Source organism: Coturnix japonica, chromosome 1, assembly GCF_054131305.1.
Source record: "Coturnix japonica strain WE chromosome 1, WE-NBRP24, whole genome shotgun sequence".
NCBI classification, from domain to species: Eukaryota; Metazoa; Chordata; class Aves; order Galliformes; family Phasianidae; genus Coturnix; species Coturnix japonica.
Genome location: NC_140663.1, coordinates 123,365,907 through 123,389,998, shown reverse-complemented (window position 1 = coordinate 123,389,998; position 24,092 = coordinate 123,365,907). Strand labels below are relative to the sequence as shown.

Genomic DNA, 24,092 nt, shown 5'->3' with positions numbered 1-24,092 from the left:
GGCTTGGGTTGGAAGAGACCTCAAAGATCATCTGTTTCCAATCCCCTTCTGTGGGCAAGGTTGCCAGCCACTAAATCAGGCACTAGATCAGGTTGCCCAGAGCCTCATTCACCCTGGTCTTGAATGTCTTCAGGGACAGAGCACCCACAACTTCTCTGGGCAGCCTGTGCCAGCACCTCACCAGTCTCTCAGTGAAAAATTTCCCAGTTTTACTCAGTAAAACGTTTTATCATCCAAATATAATCAAGTGAACAAAGTCAAAGCTCATTCCTGACTCTTACATGTCACAGGCCAAGAAGACACTTCTGTTCCTTTAAAACACAAGAAGGTCAACACTGAATTCTCAGTGTCATATTCTGAGCTGACATATGGGTACCAGGAGATTATGTATGTACACCCCAAAAATTTCACTGTGTTTGATTCTAACAGCATTCATTAATTGATTTCTAGTTCTCCACAATCTTTTGGTAGTTGTTCAGCCACTAGATGTCGTACTGACTCTTCAATATTAATCAATGAAAGCAAATTGTTTTCTTGATTCCCCTTTTCAGTGGTACCAAGAATAGGGAAGCACAGAGCAGAAGTTAAAGGGCATTAAGTCTCTAGGTGAAAGTTCTAATTCTACAACAAATTTGGTGGGGTTTTTTTGCTGTGTAGTTTATGTTTTGACTATCTGAATATTTGTGTGCTTTTTATGGAGACATAAGAGATTTTTACGCAGGGCACTCTTCCTTTTCATTATTACAGATTGCCTGGTGTAGTTTCTATGTATCCAAGACAATATGAAATACAAAAATGCCGATTTAAATACTCACTAGTTTGTGTGTATTGTAAAAGAATACCACAGCTTTACAGCTGTGATAATACTTGTAGGATGATATTGAGTGTGTATCTCTGATTTTTCCACTAACCACTAATATAAAAAAAGTGACAACTTCTGCATTCCACTGTCATTAGTCACTTACTCATCCCTAGGCTCAGTATAAGGTCTTTGCTACTCTTAGAGTTTACCCCTTTTGTTTCTTTAAAGGCAGGCAAACCACATTTAGAGTTCTTGGGAACTTCTGGTATTTTCTCTTTATTAGCCATGAAATATGATACAAAAGAACTTCCACCACAAGAGCCAATTAGTGGGTTTGTTTTTCACCATGCAGCTCACATAGCTAGTGTACACAAGTCAGTAAGATAACGCCAGATTTTGGAATGGCCCAGTTCTTTGTTGTCACCCTGTATTTCCCCATTGTACCTTCTCTTCTACTTCTCCTTCTCAGCTTCAAAATTCAGTTATCATTGTTCCTTCCTTTCCACCACTTATCATCCTTCCTTCCTTGTAAGTGCTCAGAACACACATTCTATTAAAAACTGATCGTATCTTCATCTTGAAAGGAAAAGAGTTTTAGAGTGAAAGGCAACTGTCCATCCTGCCTTTATACATGCCTTAGTACTAGTATTTTTTCAGTGGGAAGAAATGGTACTGTGACAACCATTTGAACCTTGACTAAGTCTGTAATAAACCAAATATCTTTTGTGGGCACAAATTCATTCTGTGGAGGTTGGAAAGAGATGTTGACACATATTTAGAGGGATCATTTGGAACGAGTCCTAGTACTGAATATGATCTAATGAGAAAGTGATAAAATAGAGTATTAAATGTTTTACAGTTTTGGTGATGTGAATAATCAGTGCATGAACACTTGAAAATATAGTAACTCAGAGAAAAGCTGTTTTGTTTCCCATCAACCTTTTAATGTCACACTGAAAAAAATATCAAGATATATATTTCATATGTGGTCTTCCTAACTCCAATAGCCATCCATAAGCCTGAAATTCCATACTCAGTAAAAATCTACACTGTACAATAAAAGAATGTGGTAGCATTAGACATACTGCATCTAATTTTCACTTTTCAAGTCCATCTCTACAGTTAACTGAAGCTCAAAACCAGGTCTTCTCTGACTGAAAAAATGAATAAATCTGTATTTAAGAAGCTAAAAAGATTAAATTTCCCAAGGATGTATGCACTAAAACACGTTTTGTTCATACAGTCCTGCACTCAGAAGAGATTTCATTCTGACATTTGCATCTCTGGGTATTCTCTGTCAGAACAGAGTATAACCAGGAAAAAGATCAAAGAATGGGGAAGAAGAGGGAGATTGGCAATTATAAATTTGCAGTGAGTCTCTATCAGTAGCTTAAATGAATGCTTTGAATACATTGGCAATGTACAAACAAAATATAAATACGTGAGTCTAGCACAGTCTACCATACTTGATAGGTCTAAAACACTGCTACTTATATGAATTTAAATATATGCAGTAGCTACTTTCAAAACAAAATGACTTTCTGATAGCTCTATGAAATAATTTCCCCTTTTGTGAGTTTCCCTTTTGTGTATAAATATATTAAATATATATTGGTCGATCATTATGTATACGCTCTCCTTAACTCTGTATTTCTAGAAAATACTGCATTCACATTAGTTTCAAAAGAGCTTCTCTTGAAGCATCCCTGCTAAGGAAAGATTAAATTTCATGGTATTAGTAATACTACTGAATCAAAAAGGAGCACATGGTGGATAAAGTGAAGAAGACCACATGATACTTTCCAGCCAAAGAGTACAGAAGGAATTTATGCTTGATCAACCGTATTAGAAAGATAAAGTAAATCTATTCAGTACCAAAAAAGATCTGTAATATGTACAAGTATATATAGGAAGAGCACAGGTAGATTCTGTTTCCTGTGACGTGCAAAATTCAGTTCTTTGCCTGGAATTATTCATTTACAGAATTCTCAAGCCTCACCAAAATTGCCTCATCCCCTTGACCTGCTCCATCCATTTCCCTCATCATTACTCAACCAAGTGGCTGAAAGAAGTGGGGAAAAAGATGCAGACAGATGTCCAGACTGCAAAGTAATGTACCTACTGATAGCAATAAGAGAATCATACACCGATGGTTCAACTTGATGAAGTACCAGCATTTTCTTGGCAGACTGTTCACCCAGCATTAGCTGAGTCTGAGGACCTGAATGTCCCTGGCATGTGGTACCTCACGTGTTTCCAGAACTTTGAGTTGGATGACTGTGGGTGCACAGTGTGCTGCTCTTTCCATTTGACAGTACCTTGCCGCTTGATGATGTACCTAAGAGATTCCTGAAGATTCTCATAAGTCCCCATCTTCTCCATTTCCAGTAGAATCACCTTCGTATCATTTTGAATGAGGGCGTTGTATAAAGCAATATGTTGATCGTAATTAATTTCTTGACAGTTAATCAGCTGCTGTGTGAGAAGGATGATCAGCCGTCTGCTCTTCTGTATCCTCTTCTCAATTGCATTCGCTTTATCTAGCAGTGCACACAAAAAAAACCAAGACTATGAAATTTCCTTCGTAGACTCTTTTGTATAGGCACTTAATTTATTTTTTAATCAGAAATAACATTTGTATCACTTCAGTCAGGGACAGTTTATTCATTAGAAAAAAAAAAAAAAAAGAAAAAGAAAAAAGAAGAGGCTTAAAAACACAGTGTTTGATCACAGTGATCAAAGTTTCAGGTGTTTTCTTTAGTTGAAATCTTAATATTTGTGCTGCTCTTAAGAACTGTGAGGAATTTCTAATTCAACAGCAGGTCAAGCTCAGTAGATCTGGATTGCACCATATTTGTGCTTGAACAAAAATTTCCACATAAGAAAGCATATTCTTAAAGTTTAGTGCTTTAAAAATTGAGCCTCCAGTACTTACACATCAAAACTAGTATTTGAAGACCTCATTGTGGCCTTCCAGTATTTGAAGGAGATGGCTGTTTACGAGGGTGGATAGTGACAGGACAAGGGGGAACAGTATTAAACCGATACAAAGGAGGTTTAGGTTAGATATTAGGAGGAAGTTTTTCACACAGAGGATGGTGATGCACTGGCACAGTAAGCCCAGGGTGGCTGTAGATGCCCCATCCCTGGAGGCATTCAAGGCCAGGCTGGATGTGGCTCTGGGCAGCCTGGTTGGTGGTTGGTGACCCTGCACATAGCAGAGGGTTGAAACCAGGTGATTGTCGTGGTCCTTTTCAAATCGGGCTATTCTATGATTCTATGATTCTGTGATTTTGGTGACTTACTTCTACGAAGCTTATTTTCCTGTAGAGGGAATGCTAATATCCCTGAGCTATAGAATGCTAATTTATATGAAAGCCTGTATAGTGAGCTGGCATCTGCTCAACATTGGTACATCAGCATGACTAAAGGTGTTTTTCTTTCCCTCTGCAGTGTTAGAGACAGACGATCAATCACAATTAGAACTATGGTGTTGGGGTGTTGTACTTAGAAGCCTCAAGAGCTTTCACGCTGTGGGAGAAAGATCTGGATATGGAATGGTAAGGAAGATAACCCCTTGAATGACTTCTCTGACATATTTATTGATGATGAGAGTATTGTCTGCTAATAATTCACCTTTCTGTGAGGTTCACTGTTTCTAATTCCTTTAATTTTCTTCTTTTTTCATTAAAATTTCCTAATATTAGAACCCTAATAATAGGTCATTTGGAAGATGAGAAAAACTAAGATCAGCAGCTATTTTCATACATTTAGTTTCCTTAACTGCAAGGGTTTAAAGAAATATACACCAGTTTTAAAGTACAGTCCACTGAGCTCAAGACTGAAAAATTATGGAACTTGGGGAGGTATTTAGTTCTGTATTTGGATTCCTGATAACACACTTATGGCAGTGTTGAGGATGGGACTTCAAATGCTTCAACATTAGAAATCATTATAACATATTTTGTGGATATCAGAAGTTCATATGAATTCAGAAAGTGGCAGAAAGCAGTGTGGAATTAAAAAGAAAGAAAGAAAGAAAGAAAAACCCAGACTGCTGCATAACTACACTAGGCAAAGTGTCATATAAACCTGCCCTGCCTTTTCCAGTCATTTGCCAATGGTCACCGCTGATGGTAAGGCACTTGGTTGCATAAAACATTTGTCCAGTGAAGTATGATCAATCTTATGCTATTTTCTCATGTCTCTGTCTATTGCTGATACAGCAGCTCTGGCAGCGTTTAGTCAGATTTTGTGTCAAGGAAAGTGGCTGACAAGAAAATGAGACCAAGAGTGGAGCAGAAGGTAATGCTGGTGAAACCTCTTGGTTTTCTGCAAATTTGTTTTTGCACCTCCCTGGGCATCTGTTAAACTGTAAAAAAAACCCTTAATCTATAAGTCTGGAAAACAAAAATATTGTGAATTAAGGAAAACCAGTGAGAGTCCAACAGCTACACAGCACTGTTTGTCACTGGAATCATTTCCTTGTATTGGTCTTCATTACTCAAATAATACAAAATTAAAGCCATCCTCTGGAACCAAGTCATAAACAATTCTTGAAACAGTAATTCCATTTTACATCTTCACTGTATATTTTTATCTGGAAATGTGCATAGTTTTACTGGGAAAAAACATGATTCACCAAATGATAAGTTACATTTTCAGGAAGGATCACAGTAACTCCAAGCGGAATTTGCTGTAAATACTCCTGATTTACTCCGTCGTTAACATATTTTAATTACAAGGTTTGGGATTTGGATATCTGGTAGTAAAAGGCTCAAGATCAGAAGGTAATCAAAAGTGGGGAGTATTTGGTCAAGTAAATCTGTTTGAAATCAAGAGAACTTTTAAGTGGTCTCCATGACAGGCTGATTGTCACTCTCCAGAAAAGAACATCAGTGATCTTGGCTCAACTTTGAGCAGATGAATCGCACCTGACCCAATGCAGACAATTTTGGATATGTTTAACTCAGAATGAGATATCTTTGGTTTCATGCCGGTTTTCTGATAAAAAGAGAACATCTGGTCCGTGGAAGATCACAGCACAAGTCAGACAAATCAGCTCCGGTGGAAAGTAGATAACACTTAGATTACAGCTGATAAGGGAAACAGCACAGAGATGTCCACATGAAAATTAACACTGATTAATGAACAAGATTTGCTTTCAGAAAACAAGGAACTGGATGTAAAGAACACAGAATGTCTCTTGAATTAGCGCTGGGAATTGTATGAAGTGAAAGTAGGTCACCTTAGTATACAGAAGCTGAACTTGCTGTAACCTTAGAACAATTGGCCTGGGTTGAAAAACAGTGAGTGATAACAGCAAGGTTAATTACTCAATTTGTGGTTTTGTTCTCTTTGGTGTCTTGTGGACCTATTCATGTGTGCTTTGTACGGATAGCGACAATGCAGACTTGAACTATACGAAGAGCAGGTGTACATTTGAAAGAGTCACCCTCTGGGTCACACTTCCTGCATCACCCAAGAAGGTGATAAACAACTCATGCCGCACCCTATGGCTTTTCTTAGAACTTCAACAATCACAAAGTGCCCTTATGTCACTCTGCCTGACACATCAGACACAGCTGCTGCTGAGATGAGTAACCTGATCAGAAATGCAAAGAAACCTCCTTCCCTCATCCCCCACCTGCAGGGTCTAGAAACACAGCTTTCTCCAATGCAATAAATAATGCAGTGGATTATCTAATTTGAAACTTACCTTCTCCAGGATATGTATCTCTGCCATAAATGCATAATTTATAGCCACATTTATTTTCCAGAATATCTGGCATAATTTGGTAAACAAAATATTCTACAAAAGTAGCTTCATTGGTGTGGCTCCGAGGGTAAATAACATAGGCATCATATATCTTCCCATCTGCAAGGCAGAACAAGAGGAAAATATATTAAGTTAACATGAATTAGAGCTGTCTATCGCAAAAGCTAGAGTAAAAGAAGGAGGGGAAGACGGAGGAGAAAAAAATGTCTTTGAAATAGATCTGAGTAGATCTTACTGCTAGTCATAATGAGGTACATCATTGAATACATCTTTGGAAATTAGAGAGTATACACATATTTCCATGCTCAACTATTGTGTCCTATGCACTCGCCACTTTGGAGTGTCTGACTATGGCATTGTAAAACATATATCTCGAAGCACGTAGAGTAAGGATTCAGTGAAGCAGAGATGAGTATCAGCCTTTGTTATTTCAGTGTCAGGCTCTTAAATCAGATTTTCAACATAACTCAGTGTAATTTTGTGTATGTTTTTTTGTTTTTAAAAGTGAAAAAAAATATTGAATTCATTGAGTACATAATAAATCACTGCAGAACTAAGTCAAAAGGTGAATGCAAAGCACCACCAGAGCTGTTTGTTCCTCCTTATATAATGATTGCAGAAGTTATGAAAAAGGAAGGGTCAGGCTTAACTGGTGTGTGAGTTAGTAAACAGCTATCAGATTTATCTGTTTCCATATGATTCCTTTTGTTTCCTTTTGTTTGAACTTCTTTGTGCAAAGCTTACTCACCATCCTTGACTGAATACGCCTGAAACAAATCCCGGTACAACAGGACGATATCAACTCGGAAGGACTGATACAGTATAACAGAGATTGCTACTGACATTAGCAGAACTAGAAATCCAGCAATCATGAGGACATCAGGACCAGCTGCAAAAAAAAATAAAAAATAAAATAAAATAAACAAAGAAATGAAGTGTTAACTGCAGCCTTAGCTTCTCTTATCTTCTGCTGTGGCTTTAAGAAGCTCACCCTGATAAAACTTCCTTCCCCAGCTGATGTATTCAGCATAGAGGCCTGTTGAACCCCTGGAGTAGAAGCATACTAGGCAATACATACTGAATATCCACCTGTGTTGAACCTAAGAGCACTGAATATCACAGCTGGCAGTGATGTTTGTATTTTGTAACGTGACCGACTATGATGTTAAACCATTTTGCAAGGCAGATGAGCCCAAGCCTGACAGTAGGAAACGTCCACACAGGGGCAAGCGGGGGCTTGAGTGTAGTTGCACAAACAGGGTACAGAGAAACACGTGCAAATAATAAAATATTCAAGATAAGGTCAAAGTATGCAAAACAAGCAGGGAAGCAGAATGAATCTGGTCATAAAAATAAGATAAACTACAGCAGAAGTAGAGGAGGCTCCTTTCAGGGACAAGGAGCATTAAGCATCAATGACTGATAAAGAAAACTGGAAAGAAAGGAGTCACCTATTGCAGTTCCAGCTTCCCTCATGGAAGAGCTCTTGAATCTGATTACCTCAGCCTCAGAAGTGAAGACTATCAGGGACAACCATCATCAGCTCTGTGCTATCACATCCTTACAGTTAAGGATACGTTTATGATCATCACCCTTTTGAGTAACAGCTACATTTCTGTAGCAGCCCGGAGAGCTATATCCCCATATTTGCACATTTGTTCTCTTGTTCAGTGATACACATAGCAGAAGTCAATTTAGATATGCATAGCCTCTAGATGTCATCCAGTTCTGCTGCAGTAAGAGATGATGGGAGGTCATTTTGTACTCTCTCCAGCCTAGAAAACAGAAAGCTGTAATAATCCACTGATTATTACAGTCACGGAAATGCAGAAATGTTTGACCTGTGTTCTGGACATAGTGAAAACACCCAGATTAAGTACTGAAAACGCTAAGAAATTCCAAAAGTTTGAAATTAATGTATCAAAGAATTAAATAGCAGTTATACATACAGGATGCATTATTCCTTTGTGTGGAAGATTAAAGTTCATTGCTTTACAGAAGAAATCTAACCCAAAGCAAAGGAAAGATACCTAATTTGATTCTTTGTGATTTTAACCTGTAAATTCAGAGCAGTTCCATGTGCAGCTTTTCTCTGACTGATGAATTAGTTAAGAGAGTTCCTTTTGTAGCCCACCTTATTTATCTACTTATTCCGAATGTCTATCATGATAATTCATCGTCCTATAGTTGTAGTAACAAATGATCTGGAGACTTTTCTGTCATTCCGATCTCTGAATTAGCTCGGATTAAAAAAATACATGGCCCCAGAAGAGTCAGCATGGGTGATGGAGTTTAATCCCAAAGAAATGAAAAAGAACAGGTTGTGCACCATATCTGTATAAAGGGACCAACCCACATATTTATTTTAGTTCAGTGTAGCAAACATAGCAATTGCCTGATGCAGTACCCTGCTTCTGAGCATAAGTAGAACCATGAATCCCTTCAGCATTACAATGGAGTTTTAGGCATGCTTCACAGCATCTCAGCTGATGGAGGATGCTTACATGTACTGGTAGAAGCTCAACCTAGACAAGCCTGATTTTTTCAGATCTGGAATCAGATTTCCAGGTCTTTGCCTCCCTCTGCCTGTGAAACACACAGAAAGCACACATGGCTGCTGCAGCAGCACCAGGCCATTCATTGGCAGCTGAGGAGCTGCATGACAGAGCAGTCCCAAGAGCAAGATGGACTAGAACTATTGGCAGACTGTGTGCAGCCAGCAAGCTCCAGAGAAAGGCATTGATCTCTGCAATCAAGAAGCAATTCTAGAGCTTCTCTTGGACTCATACTGATTGAATGAAATGAAATAAAGTATTTGACAGTGAAGAGCCTCCTGTATTGAAATTAACTGGTTCCTGAGTTTTGCAAGAAATCATAGAGTCATCAAGGTTGGAAAAGATCTCTAAGATTATCTTGTCCAACCATCCACCTTTTCACCAATTATGTTCACTAAAGCATGTCCCTAACTACCACATCTACTCGTTTCTTGATCATCTCCAGGGACAATGATGAATAAGACAGTGAACTGAGGAGGAGATAACCTTAAAGCAACCGACTCTGAGAAATAACACTGAAAAACTAGATAAATAAAAGGCTTACAAGGCTTACATTTCCCACTTTACTTGGTAGGAAATGAGGCAACTTCAACAGTGCTTTCAGACTCTACTGTTTCTTTCTTTCCCATTTAAAGAAAGAAAGAAACATCCAGCCATGAGGCATCTATCTGATTAATACTCTCCTCAGAATACAGGAAAATAGATATTCCAATGAAATCAAAGTAGGCGAGAAACCCAACCAGTTTCCTTTATAGCAAAGTTGGCTATTTTGTAGTTGTGACCGCATCACATGATGCCTACAGAGGAACCTCATCCATGTTCAAATGTATGATTTCATCCATAAACTCAGAAAACCTCTTCCACGACCTTGTGATGATTATCTAAGGGGCAGAGATGGTCATTTTTTTTCTTATTGTTGCAGTTGTTGACCCTGGGCTTGCCACAGCCTTGCAAATACTGTTCTAACATGTCAAGCATTTAGAAAGCAAACAGGAAAGGAAAGAGGTTCCAACAACAACTTCTGCAATAACGAACCTAAAAGGAGCTGTTTACATTTGGCTTTACACTGATTAGACCAATACTGAAGAAAAAAAATAAATAAAGGAGAAAAAAAAGGATAAAGTTCCTGTGCTTATAAAACTTGTATTGCTTCAGAACAAAACCTCCACTGGGGTCTTCCTGGAAGAGCAGGTTCAGTTCCCAGTATGGCTGACTCAGCCTCTCATTTCTCTGGAATAAATCAGATATATTCAGCATAATGGGGGCAATGGTCAGAAGCAACTTCTGGAAGCCTTGAACAAGGCTGATCAGATCCTGCTGTTCCATTTAATTTCACTGCAATCTTTAGTGGCAGAGAGTTCGCAAGCTGACTGTCACTTAGTACTGTTTATTTAAATTCAAGTGGAATGAGAACACAGAACTGTCAGCCCTCAGGAGACAATATTTGAGACGCTAGGGAAAACAACCCAGAAAAGACAATTTGAAAGCTTCTCCCGACAGACTCAGTGGGAACTGCATCTTTTTGTAAGTTCTTTGGCTTCTACGCTTCCAGACAACAGAAATAAAGATCTGGGTGTGGAATTTCTGCTCTCATCTGTCTATTGATGATGTGCTATAACATCAGCAAGAAATAACTTTGAGAAAAAAGATTTGCTGTACTGGGCTGAACTGGGTTAGAATGACTGGAATCTGAGGCATTCTACAGGGCAGATTGTTCACTTCAGAAGTATTTGTGGTTCCCCAGGCACTTTTCAATTTCTGGCAAATGAGAACTGAAATAAGACAATACTTGTAGGTCAGACCTATGAAATGCAGTCATCAGCTATTTAACTAGCCCTTAGTGAAGATGAGGAACTAGAAGCTGGCAGTAATTTAGATATAAATAAAAAGTGTGGCACTTGGGAGATATTCTGACAGCTCCTGTATCTCTGAGAAGGCAGATAAATGTAATGCTGAAGGGAGGTTCCTGTTTCTGTCTGCTCTGCTGCTAGAAGGAGTTAACATTTCCAGTGTTTTTCCACTTGCCATGGACTCACTATCAGAGTCTTTGCCTGTTGCCTGGTGTTCAGCAAGATTTGCTACATCCTCGCCAGGAAAAGAGGGAGAAAATGTAATGAAAAAACCGTCACAAATTCCTTATGCTGACCAGAGACTGACACCATGTAAAAAGTTATGCAGATGATCTCTGAGCTCATGAGATGATGCATCTTGTGGCAGAGAGGGAATGTAAAACATGGGATGATCACCATCTCTGGAATTAAATTTGGGAGCATGGAACTGAAAGAGCTGGAGGAAGTAACCAGCCTGTTTTATTGGCTAATTTTTTAAGTTTGCCTTCAGAAGTAATAGGAAAGGTAAAAAATGTTTTTTTGAGAAAGTGTTGGCCCCTAGGAGTCAAAAGATACTAAGTAGCCATGGGCAAAGAGGAAAGGATAGGAAACAGCATTGAAGGAAGGGTTTCATATTGACCAGCAATAGCCAAAGGCTATGCGGGGGCTGGATGAGAAAAAACAGAGAAAGCTTTTCCTCAGCAGGAGAAGCAGCAGCCTCTCAATGTAGCAGCAGTAGCTGAAACACACAGGGATGTCAGCACTGCCTAATGGAAGCAAGGATGCAGTCGCATCAAAATGCATATCCAAATCCCCAGTAAAATTCTGTTAAAACAGAATGTGTGTGATTTCTCTGTGTCCAAAAGACACAGTGTCCATAGTTTGAGTAGGAGCAAATCGCACCAAGCAATGTGTTACTTCTGATAATCATAGAATCACCAAGGCTGGAAAAGACCTAAAGGATCATCCAGTCCAACTGTTTACCTATTACCAATAGCTCCCACTAAACCACGTCCCTCAACACGACATCCAATTGGGTCACTTTGCTCATTTCCAAAGAATCGTAAGAACATAGAACTAAAAATCACCAAGATCCTCAAGCGCTCCTCTAGCTGCGTTTATCTCCTAATTAAAAACACAAGTGAAAAATAAAATAAAATAAAACAACAAAGCAACATACTGTTTTTTCACCATGCTGCACTTCTCTTCATACAGCGTACATCCTGAAATGGAACACATAGATTTTTCCCTGTGCTTTGTCAGTGACATTCCTTCCTGGCAATATTAAGAAATGTTTTTGTTTGTCATAGAGACAAAAGCAAAAAGCCCTCACAACCCTTGGCTGTGACAGAAACTCTTCACTCCCCTTTGGCAACTTTTAGTTCTTATGTGGATGACAACTTTTATTGAAGCAATCTAGCAAAATCAGCCATAAAGATACTGCTAACAATGAGCTAGTACTTGAAGTACTTGATTATGACTCAGAATGTTATATTTAATTCCTGGCTTCCTTGGAAAATGTCTGCATGAGCCAAATCATTCATTCAGCACATTTTTGATGCCTGTAAGACTAAAGTAATTCAGAGTAACTCTGATACAGTTGCTTACAGAATCTTTGCATCTTCCCTTAACCTACCATCTCTGTTGCTATTTAGCTAGTTCATAAAATGCCCCCAGAAGTGATTAATTGCAGTAGTAAACAGAACAACATATATGGATCTCCTACTTCCTATCACAGGCTTGTGCTACAAAGAATAACAATGCAACCCATACTAAATGCTTTGGGGAAAAAATATCAGGACACAGAGTGTGAAAAGCACACTGATGGACAGCAGCTAAGAGATGTGAGTTACACTGTAGGAAAAACAAAGGAACAATTATAGACATATACTTAAAGAAAAAAAAAAATCTGTGTTTGTATTTTATCATTAAAAACAAGAAGAAGCAAAAAAAGAAGAGTACACATTTTTATTACACAATTACAAGATGTGAGGCACAAGAAATCCCTGAGGCATTTTTATTTTACTCAGAGGCAAGCTATTGTTTTAGCACAAACATTGCTGGTCTGTGAGAGGAGCAAATAAAGACAACTAAAGCAGAGCACTGCCATTTCTGGATTTAGCCTTGCTCACACCAACACTGACGAGTAGCAGAAGCAGGCATCTTGACAGTAGCAGCAACAGGGAGAAGGGGATAGACATCCACACAACACAGGCAGCAACAAAGAGCTTTCCTGAACATTTACTGAGGACCTATGGATAAAAACAAAATAAGGTTTGTCTGAAGCAGAAATCAGGTTTAATAAATCACTTCATGAACACAAAATGTAAAGTACACTCATTCCTTCATATAGACTCCCTCATCTAGGTTTCAGTATGGGCCCAGTAAATGCTTTACATTGTGTGCCCTACAGCTAACAGGAAATGTTACTTAGTTTCCTTCCCTTTCTTTGCAAGAAGATTCCCACAGATAATTCATCACAGAGCTGATGTGCTCTCAGCTTCCTGGGAGGCGCTAAACTCTCACTTACCTGGCAACACGCAACCAAAAAACCTCTCACACTCCTCTGGGGAATTCTGGGATGTCCTTCTAAGTGATGCCCCCTCCTCTGCTATAATCTATTTTACTCTTTCCACCATTCTGTCATAGAAAACAAATCCCTCCTTCAAGGGCTTTGTGGTTTATTTTCAAGACCTTTGGTGGCTCAGCACATTTAAAGGGATAACAGAGAAAACCACCGACCACTATTTCTGCCAGAAGATTCAAATGCTGTGGTGAAGCAACAGTGCTTTTTGGGGATCTGACCATCCCCATTAGATTAAAGAGCCCCATAACAGATAAAGACCATCCCAGACCCCACCATTTACTGAACTTAAATTTTCTTTCTCTGACAGAAATGACTGGAAGAAAGAATTTAAAAATGAATCTGAGAGAAAGCTTTCGAAGCGTTACACACCGTGTAGCACACAGTGGGCACAGTGATGCTCACAGGGAATAAGCAGGAATATTCTAGAATCAGAGAGTGCTTGTCACAGTGCACCATCCTGCTCTTCATATTTACTCTCTTGTTAAAACTTTGCTCTCCCCCAGCAGGGTGCCACCCCCAAGGCTACATTCACCCCAAGGCCTTTCACAAAGGAATTAAGCCACAAGACTTTTGCCAATGACTTCAATATGCACTGACAAAGGAGAATGTTTTTTCCACCTTTCTGGAAGAAACTTTCTTACTATCAGAAAATAATAAATAAAATGAAAGAAATAAAAGAAAAATCGGATGAAATAAGCGGTAGAAAACAAAGCCACCAACACCTTTCTAACAACAGTGTGAAGTATGCAAGAGACAAAACGAAACAAAATTTATCCTTACATTTTTTTTTGAGTCGTAATGTCACTGTGGTCCTCGTGTTTCCCATTTCATTCATTGCTACACATGAGAAACTGGACTGCAAATCCGTATGTTCTATGTTACTAATGGTCAAAGTCGCCTCTCCATAGTACTCTTGGTGCTGTCCTTCAAAACTAACATCAAGAGAAAGAGGTGGTACTGGTTGCTGTTATTAATAGCTTGCATAGAAAGACAAGGTTATTACATATTACATGCACTTACAAACTAATTTCTCGATGAAATTTTTCTTCATCTGCATTTTCTGCTGGCTCCTCATTCACATCCCATGTGACAAAACCTATAGGCTGTTTTTTAATTCCTAGCCAGGCTCGACATTTCAGAGGAAGAGTAGCACCTAATCAAGATTGATGAAAAATAAGAATAAATTCATTTTCCCCATAACATTTTTTATTTTCTATAAATCTTCATACCACTTTTGGGTTTTGCCTCAGTAATTTTGGTATTTTCTGAGTTCAAGCACAGGAAGTGATTCACGGGAGGGTCTTGAAAAGAAATACTAAAAGGATATTTGAACAAAATGCATTACTAATACATTAACAAAGACTATAAAATAAACTATTTGTATAAAATGCTCTGAAGGGAAAATAGACTTACTTGTGATGTTTAACCCAGGTAATCAGCTATTGAGGAATGTGGAAAAGTAATGCAGTCTTTCATATAGACATATATGGAAATAGTGTAATATAATTTTCAATATACAGTATTTATCATAGATTTTATTTGCAGATTCTTATATTGGGTTTTATTCAAGCTGGAAAAACTAAAGAAAAACTGGGTAAAATTAAAACAGAAATTTTCTTCTTATGCATTTGTTATCAGAAAATACTTATTCAAGAAATAAGAGTTACTGTTGCACTGAAGTAAATGTAATTAAAACACCTTAAAGATTTTCACATGAATCTGCATCAAAACGGGGCTTAGGTAAGGTTAAAAATCTTATGATTTACATCCTGAATTGGTACTGGGGGGGTGTGGAGAAATCCCTTCAATTCTGCAAGCAGAAGACAATAAAAATGATACAGTGTTTTCTAAACATTAAATACATTTGCAACACGTGTTCTGAGATTAATTACTGTTCCAGAAGGGTAGGGCATTAAAGACTAGCCATCTTACTAAGGAGAAAGGAGCCTGGCACACTAGTTCTGAGTGATAAAGGAACTGAAGGAAGGGGGAAAAAAAGAACAAGAGTGTGTTTCCACATGGAAAGTGTTTGGGCCCAGGGTTTGGTGCTACAAGTTACAAGTAGTGAATCTGAACCTCTGAGAACATCCGTAGACCTAAACAAAAGGAAGATAGATGTACGTTCCAGAACACCAAGGTCTGGGCAGTCTTCTATTTGCTGCTTCATTCCCTACCCTTTCATTCCAGCAAGTATCTTCCAACCGGAGTGATCCACTCAGTGCTAGCCAGCACAGGCAGGACAAGCAACTAGTCCCCTGCTCTCCTTCATCAACAGAGATACAGTTGCTGTGCCTGGACCAAAATCACAAGCATGATACTTATAGTTGCAAAAATAGTCCGTTCTTCCCTCTTAAGGGTATCATCAGGCCATTTCAAAGGATTCAGTTACAGCCCGCTTTGAAGTGATGGAAGCTGTCACCTTTTCAGCTGATATGTTATAACTGACCAAATGAGTAATCCTAGTTTATCCCTGTCAAAGTAGAATAGGTTATTTAAACTTTTAAATTGCTGCTTTATTTCTAAATAGCCTGTCACATAACTTCATATTGCTATGCCTGGAATGAGTTAAGTCTGGTTAAAAAGTGCAGTGCAAAAATGTAATTAACCTCCCTGAAGCTGCCAGTGTTCATTAGGTCACCCCAAAATGCAGGTTTAAAAACAATATAAAATCTTTACTTACCAAGCTCCACTTCTATTACCTCTTCATCTTTTGGAAATAAAATTTGAACAGGTAGAGATGAGTGCTTTACTTTAGAGATTAAGGAGAGAAAGGAAGGACATATTAGAAAATTGTGAAAACACATTTTATGAAGTACTGGAATTACATCAGTTTGCTATGACAATGAACATCACTTGTTGTTAGAGTTCAGAAGAAAATTTTCCTCCCATATATTTATATTTCATCTCTGGTAATGAATGGGTCCAAGCTACACTGAAACACTTGGTTTGACTTAAGGATCGATTCCCCTTATTGCATTTTTCCTTGCCATTCAAATTCTCCCAGTAGAAAACCATTACTTGCTATCAAGTAATCATCAAGGCACTTGTATGAATCTTGTAACCACACTTCCCCAGAACATATGCAGGAATTTATTTAACTCCCTTTTCCCAGGCTGCTATAAAACCCACTCTTTTTATTTGGCCTGGGTCTACTTTTCATTACAGAATCACAGAATCACAGAATGACCCGGGTTGGAAGGGACCTCAAAGATCATGAAGCTCCAAACACCCATTCATTAGCTGCCTCTTGAAGGAAAAAAAGCCAGAGAAAGACAGTAACTTCCTAGCTAGCTGACAGTGCTCTGATTTTAGCTTCCAGTCTGCAGGCACAAAATGTTCTCTATATCAGTGTGCATTTTCAGACTAACAGGGACACACATAAGGCAATATTAACAATATGTAACAGTTTATTCATCCTGCAAACTTATTTTAAAGGCTAATAAAATCTCAAAGAAGTTGCTGTTAGGTATTCTGAGTGCTAAAAACTGTAGCAGACTCGACACCCAGTTAAGATTTCACATGCTGTGTTGCAATCTTTTCTTTCTAAAACGATTGAAAAATAATTAAATTAGCTTTGGAATGAAGTAATCTGCCTGGATGCAACAAAGGTTTCTGTAATTTTGGATAGCTGTTTGCCAAGTAAATAAGAGCTAATTCCATTATAACCCAGAGAGAAAAGAATTCTAGACTAGTTAGAAAAGTTATTATGAATGTATATTCAAAGAAAAATGCAATGTGAAGAAGAGATTGCCATGTAGACCAACAGGGTATTTATTAGTCAGAAGCAGGGAAGGAAAGGTATGATACCTTCTAAGCTACTGTACTTGCTCTCCCCTCAGACGTCAATTCTGATCAGTTCAGAATAACAAGAGCATGCTTTTCTACTGAGGATCAGGGCAAAAACTGTAACTGAGGCTCCACAGAGCTGGGCACATTTTCCCACAGCAAAATGTTCTGATGTTAGACCACGATGAACAACTATTTTTCAAAGAAAGCAAACAAACAAATGAACAAACTGTTTGTCTATTGACCTGATTGCACAACTGAAGAACATTTTGAAGTCTGGTAAGTTGATACAATCCAGAACTGACGATTTCTGGCGTGTTCTTGTCCTGACTGACACCAAAAGAAAAGGCCTTTCTGAGGACACTGAATCCCAGAAGCAGCCCAAAATCTAGATATCTCAGCTATGCTGGCCACTTTCAGATTAACAAAGGTTACAGTGATCAGTGAGCTCCAATCATCTTTTGCCAGTGTTCATCACTCATTTGTCTCAGTCAACAGAAATCCAAAAGTTTTTTTAACCAAGATGGACCAGCAGGTGTTGAGTTGTATGCAATCTGCACATCATCAATCCAGTGATTACCAGAAAATCCTACAGGCCCTTCCCTCACCAAAGCAATAGAAAATGAATTTTTGAAGCACGCTTTGAAAGAGCCCCTTCACCTCAAAAATACACGTTATCAGTCAGCCCTAACAACTACAACATGCAACCAGGGACACTGGAGACTATTACTGAGTGTCATTGGTTCTGAACATAGTGCCATCTTACTCTATCTGGATCCCCACCCATAAAATTCACCTAAAAAAATGTTGATCTAAAGTTTCATTGAAATACAACAGGCAAACAGAAAATATTTTTCTTTTTAATGTACAAAAGAAGTTTCATTTTCTTTAAGGAGACATAAACCGTTGTTATTTTACCAAGTCTTACCTCCACTTACAAAGATCCTTGTTGCTGATACATTGAACACCTTTCCTCTGTGAGTATAAGTAAATCGACAAGTATAATAACCATCGTCCTCCTTATTCAGGTTTGTAATATAAATATAAGGATCCTGCATGCTGTATCTCTCTCCCTGTAGAGGTCTGCAGTCCTGTAAAATAAAGCTCTCTTTGTCTGGTTGCAAATAGCTCCCACAGTAATCTGATCTACAGCTGGCACCACCATTGTTTTGTTTACCTTATACCACTGGGTGATAGTAGCATTCTCATAATTCCTAAATGTAGGACAAGAAATTTTTCCATTTCTGCTTTCATTTGCATAAAGTATCCGGCTTGGGAAACACTTTTCTTGCTTGTATGGATGCACCTGTACATTCATTTTGCGCTCTTTTTTGCTCCCATCTGGACTTTAAAAATTGAATAGAGATGGTTCAATGACAGCATTATTATGCGGACTAAAAAATACTTGCAGCAAATGTGAGTCTTGTTTAAAAAACATCTGGATGGTTGCTATATTCCAGTTACATATTGTTTTAAAAAAAAAAAAACAGCAGTTGCAGAATGGAAATTAATATATTGGTGTACACCAAATGACATAATTTCCATACAAAACAATTAAAATGCTTTTTTAAAACATGCATGATTTTTTTCTTTTCCCCAGCTCTTAACTGCTTCACTTTCCAGTATTGCACTTACTAAGTTGTAACACAAGTGTAGTTCCCGGAATCCGCTAAAGAAGTTGGCAAAAACCAAAGAAATATTCCTTTTGAAAACACTTGTGATCCCTCTTCTTCTCCAGGAATTATTTTCCTTGTGCCTGTGTGATACCAGGTAACTTTTGCAGATAAATCATTTTCAGGACATCTGACAACCAAAGCCTCACCTTCAATTGAATCATCTGCAAATGACCAAAAGATAAAAATCTCAGGTGAGTTAAGCCTTAGACTCACTGAAGACAGAAAAGAACTTGACATTTCTACATCAGCAGGCGATGTGCCTCTGTGTACTATCCTCAAGCTTTCAGAGATAATGTAAAGCAAACTGATTCCTGGTATATTCGGTTTTTTGTTTTGTTTTGTTTTGTTTTCCAAGGAGATTTTGCTCTGTTTTCAATGTAGAAAAAGGGAATACCAAGATTTTTTATTTGTTTATTTTTAATGGAAGAAAAGAGCTACTGGCAGGAGGAAGGGTGTAGATAAGATTGTTATAAAGGAAATCCAGATGTTCTTGCCTCTAGTGTTCACGCAAATCAAAACAAAAAAGCTGAAAGGAAGGATCTGGTGGAAATCTAAAAAGACGTCAGAAAGGAAAGGAATGAGAGAAATCACTGACTTAGAAAATCAAATCACATACACAAAAGGAAAAGAAAGGATGGAGCTGAGGGAAAGGAATTAAAACTTTATTTTTTTAAAAATATAAGTGAATGTAATACTGAAATGATCTGGAGAAACTTGAAACAGGCATTTTTTGACAGATATTTAAGTTCTGTGGTGCCTGAACAGTAAACTGGCTGCTGAAAATTCTATTCAGTCTGAAACACAAATTCTATCTTGTAGAAGAATAGAAAACTAATGAGGATGAAAACTGGACAGGTCAGCACAGGAGTTACAAAAGATAAGGGAATCAGTAAATGAGACCAGGTAACCAAACAGCCAATTGAAGCAGAGAATCTTCATCGAAAAATGACATTTTGGGGGCATATTGCCACCACCTGTCTTCAGACATGTGGAATGCAGATTAGGTGGTGAGTACCGCTGCATGGTTAATGCTTGTCTCAAGATTCTTTCTGAAGAGATCCTTCTTCACTGACATGACAAATAGCCTTAAAGACCCATCTAAATTACCCACATCAGGTACAAGTATGCATGAACTCATCGTTCTAACAGAATTCCCACCCATGAGTCCCGCACTGCCCCTCCAAAGGAGCAATGCAATGGAAATACATTACTCTTGGTGAATTATCTTGTTGAATTCTTCAGCAGAATTTATCCTCTCAGTAATTCAATTTTGTTTGTAAAAATTAGCATTCATTCTGTAAAACTGAGAATGCAAGGAAATATTTAAATATATAACATTGTTCTATATTTCTCAGACAACACAGCTCATCTGGAAACTAGTATGACATGAGTGCTGTATAATGCAGTGCCACCAGTAGGAAATGATTGCAGGGTCAGCAGAGCTGCTGCAACAAAGTGCACATATGAACTGCTCAGTGTAATTTAAGTACACTCACTCTTGGGGATTTTGCCCTAACTGGAGCCAGGAACAGAAGCTGCTCCCGAATCCTTCCAAAGAGGCTTTTATTTCTGCTTGCAGAGATGTGAAGAGCAGTAGAGCCTGGATTTAATGCCTGAGAAATGGACAGTGCTCAATGCACTTTAACACAAGGAGAAACAGAAACAAAGAGCTAACTTCTAAGCTGTGATTTACAGCTTGAGATAAACAAGCCAGTTTTAGATAAAAATAAAAAAAATAAAAAAATAATTTAAAAAATCAGGAATAGTTTGCTGAATAAAATTAATCAGAAAGAATATTTTAAGTCAAGTCTTACTTACATGATTGTGATATCACAGAAACCGAGAAGATGGATAGGATGATCAAATGTGCATACACCATCGTATTTCTAAGGAAAAAACATGAACAAAACAAAAGACTATCAGAATGTACTACTGATGAACATCCATGAACAGATAACAGCATCGTGCAGAGATAAGCTGAGTCATGTGGGCTGCTCTGTACAGAAGTGTGTGTGGGTGCGTGGCAGCCCTTCTGCAGCTTTGAGATAATGTTCAATGTAGTAACTGATGCACCATTAAAACTAGTCCTGTGACTTCATTTGATTTAAGGGTGGAGATATTGCTCTGCTATGGTAGGCTGCAGATAGAAGCCTCTTCTTTCTTGGTTGTTTCTATTTGTTTTGTTTTTAAGGAAGGTAAATGTATTATGACATTCTCTTCACTATCAAGAGTGCAAAATTATACCTTAATCTAGAAAAGGACATATCCTGGATTTGAAAATACATACCTTGACTGAGAATTAAGCTTTCATCCAATCTAGTGTGTGGGTGCATACCATCTTCTTTCTTTTGGAAAGTGGAGTTACCTCCAGTGACAGATCCTCACAGGTAAGTGCTTAGTGGCAAGAATGAAAGCAGATGAGCACCATCAACAGTGCAAACCCAAAGGGGAAGGTGAAGAAATGGACTGGAAAGGTACGTAAAGGAATATACACTGCCCTCATACGACAGCAGTAGGATAGATTCTAGGCCCCACTGATGTTTTCATTTGTATCTAATTGACACACACCTGCTGTACCTAGTACCTGGGACTGTGGCTCAGGCATGCTCCAGCAAACCACTGTATCAAAGATACCCATTGATTTGCAGACATTAGTTTGGATATACTCTGTGAACATCTCAAGAAACAGCAGATACGCTATCGAAATAGATTAAGGAGTCCTAAACACTTTATTTACCATCAATAAATCCTTCTCAAGAATGCTGTCTTGACCTGCAGATTACACAGCAGTGCCTGTTGCTATCAGAGGAGGAAGATCTCACAGATCACAGCAGATAAGTTGTCAAAAGAAAGCAAGCTAGAAGTGAACTGTTATTTGTACTGCAGATAGCAAGCACAGGAGGAGTTGTGAAAAATAGGCAAAAAATGTGCAGGCAGGATAAGTATTGCCGTCACACTTACTGTAAGGAATTTTTATTTCAGTGCCAAAGATTTCCAGACTAAACAAACATCGACAGGTCTCCGTCTGTGCCAAGTCTGAAATTCAGAACAAACTCAAATTTGATCTTTCAGAAACATAATTCGCTTTGTGCTGGCTTGGAAAGCTTCTTCTTTTAGAAGGTTTAATAAACATCCTGGGTTTTCTTCTTAACTCTAATAAAACATGGTGTTGGAAGAGAAAAGCAGGAGTATTTCGGTGTTGGTATATGAAGGGTTCATGGAAAATGTGAAGTTCTGACCTGAAAAATCAGGCATCCCAGCAAGGCTGTTGACATGGGAAGTGAGTGACCATCCAGGACCTCCAAAAAACAATCTGTGTGAGTATCTGCTTATTTCCATGACAGCTGGAGTAAAGCACTGCATCCAAACATGTGCAGGCTACCGACTTCTTTAATCTTAAGGATATCTTAGGCCAGCTTCATTGATATCTGGAATTACTTTTCAACATAACAAACATCAGCAGCTTTGTCCTGGAAGGAATTAATGAGTTGGCACAGGAGAGGGTTCATCATGGGCTGGGCTTTTGTATGACCCAGGATACAGAGAAAATTACCACACAGAAAAGCTCACAACAGAAGCACAGTAAAACATTTAGAGCAAGCAGAAGTTTTGTTTTGAGAACTTATTTCTCACACTACCAAGGAGCAGACAAGACTGGCAAGTGGGAACAGGAAGGTTGATTTTCATGTATCCTGATTACGATAAGCCAGAATCAGGATAGTTCTGTTGATCCCATGTATAACCAAAAAGCCCCTAAAGACCCAGTTTTAAAGGAGGCTGAAGAACCGTCTTGAATTAGAGGTAGCAGTCTGTCAGGCTTAGTTCCTTGCTTCTCCAGAGGGAACTGTTCTAGAAGCATTTCATGACGTTTTTTTCCAAAAGTGGATTTGCCAACAAACAGTTTGTAATGCTGTTCATGTAAGTCAATGGGAATTACAGAAGTATCATATCTTGCATATCAAGATAAAAATGAAAATGCTTCTGTAATTTATAATTTAGAAAGTTTGACATGCTTTGCAATATAAAAATACCAGCAAATAATGACTGTGTGAGATGATATATTCACAGATTTCCCTCCTTCATTCTTTGAGAGATATTTCAGCTCTTAGCAAACCAAAGAACACATTCTGACTGAAAATGAGCCAGTAAAATAGTAACAGTAAATCTGATGTGATCCAGAACAGTCACAACAGTTGACACCTATAATAATTAAACTATGAGCATCAAACTTAGGAAATTTGCTATTAAAACACAGTAATGGTTGAATTCATATATAAATATTTTTTACAAAATATTTTGAAGGAAGAAAGAACATAAATATACAAAATTGCATAGCAACTACTTTCTGTTTTTGAATAACTAACAAAATGATCTTCCAGAAAACTGAAGATTAACCGATTTCTAGCCAGACTTCATTATGGATAAGTCTTTATGTTGGTCCCAGAACTATATGTCTATCACATCAGCTCCCATACTTGAATCTAATAATATTTCTTGAGATAAAAAGGCACAGAGGTGAATTGAAATAAAGTTTCTTACAAAATTCTAGACAGTTTCCAGCAGCATCAGTTATCATTGGTTGAATAATAAAATATTTGACCTACCCTCTGGAAATTCACGCAGTACAGATGTGCTTTGCTCTGGGCTGAGTCCTTTCCTTGTACCAGACTACTGGGAATGCTCTTTAACTGGCTTCTGCAATGCATAATCTGGAGGAGCAGAATTTATAGCAGCATTTGAGACACCTCCCACTGAACAGAACAGAATATGCAAATGAATGTAGTAGCTTTCAGTGCATATCAGAGAGGGGATCTCCTAGTTCCTATCAATCAGATGTCTTTTTCCAAAGGCATCGGTTTTCCATTAATCACAAACTATGCCATTTTATCTTGACAGTACTGCATTAAACCTGCTGACTAATTCCTGGCTTTCTCACATGCCTGGGGAGTGCAACGCAGGAGCCCTCAGCCGGCAGAGGGTGCTTTGGAACAGGTTTTGCCTAAAAGCAAGTGTCAGCTTTGCTGGGGCTCCTGCATAACAGCTGTACACATTGCTGGGACTCTGGAAATGTTTTCTAG

The 24,092-nt window shown here is 38.3% G+C and overlaps 1 protein-coding gene across 8 annotated transcripts; it reads right to left on the bottom strand.

Moving 5' to 3' along the window:
* Positions 1-1,724: 1,724 nt before the first annotated feature.
* Positions 1,725-23,713, bottom strand: LOC107306743 (interleukin-1 receptor-like 1). 8 transcript variants are annotated; one of them, XM_015850098.3, is made up of 13 exons: positions 23,619-23,713; positions 21,976-22,050; positions 21,302-21,408; positions 20,833-20,900; positions 18,974-19,175; positions 18,516-18,684; positions 18,267-18,429; positions 16,233-16,301; positions 14,573-14,705; positions 14,333-14,484; positions 7,330-7,470; positions 6,522-6,680; positions 1,725-3,342 (listed from the first exon to the last, which is right to left on the bottom strand). In XM_015850098.3, exons 4-13 carry the CDS (start codon positions 20,891-20,893, stop codon positions 2,996-2,998), a joined length of 1,596 nt encoding a protein of 531 aa, XP_015705584.2. In that variant the 5' UTR covers positions 20,894-20,900; positions 21,302-21,408; positions 21,976-22,050; positions 23,619-23,713; the 3' UTR covers positions 1,725-2,995. The 8 variants fall into 8 exon arrangements, with proteins under 8 accessions (XP_015705584.2, XP_015705597.2, XP_085390369.1 ...); XM_015850111.3 differs by lacking the exon at positions 21,302-21,408; XM_085534243.1 differs by lacking the exon at positions 21,302-21,408 and having other exon boundaries at positions 18,516-18,679.
* Positions 23,714-24,092: the final 379 nt, after the last annotated feature.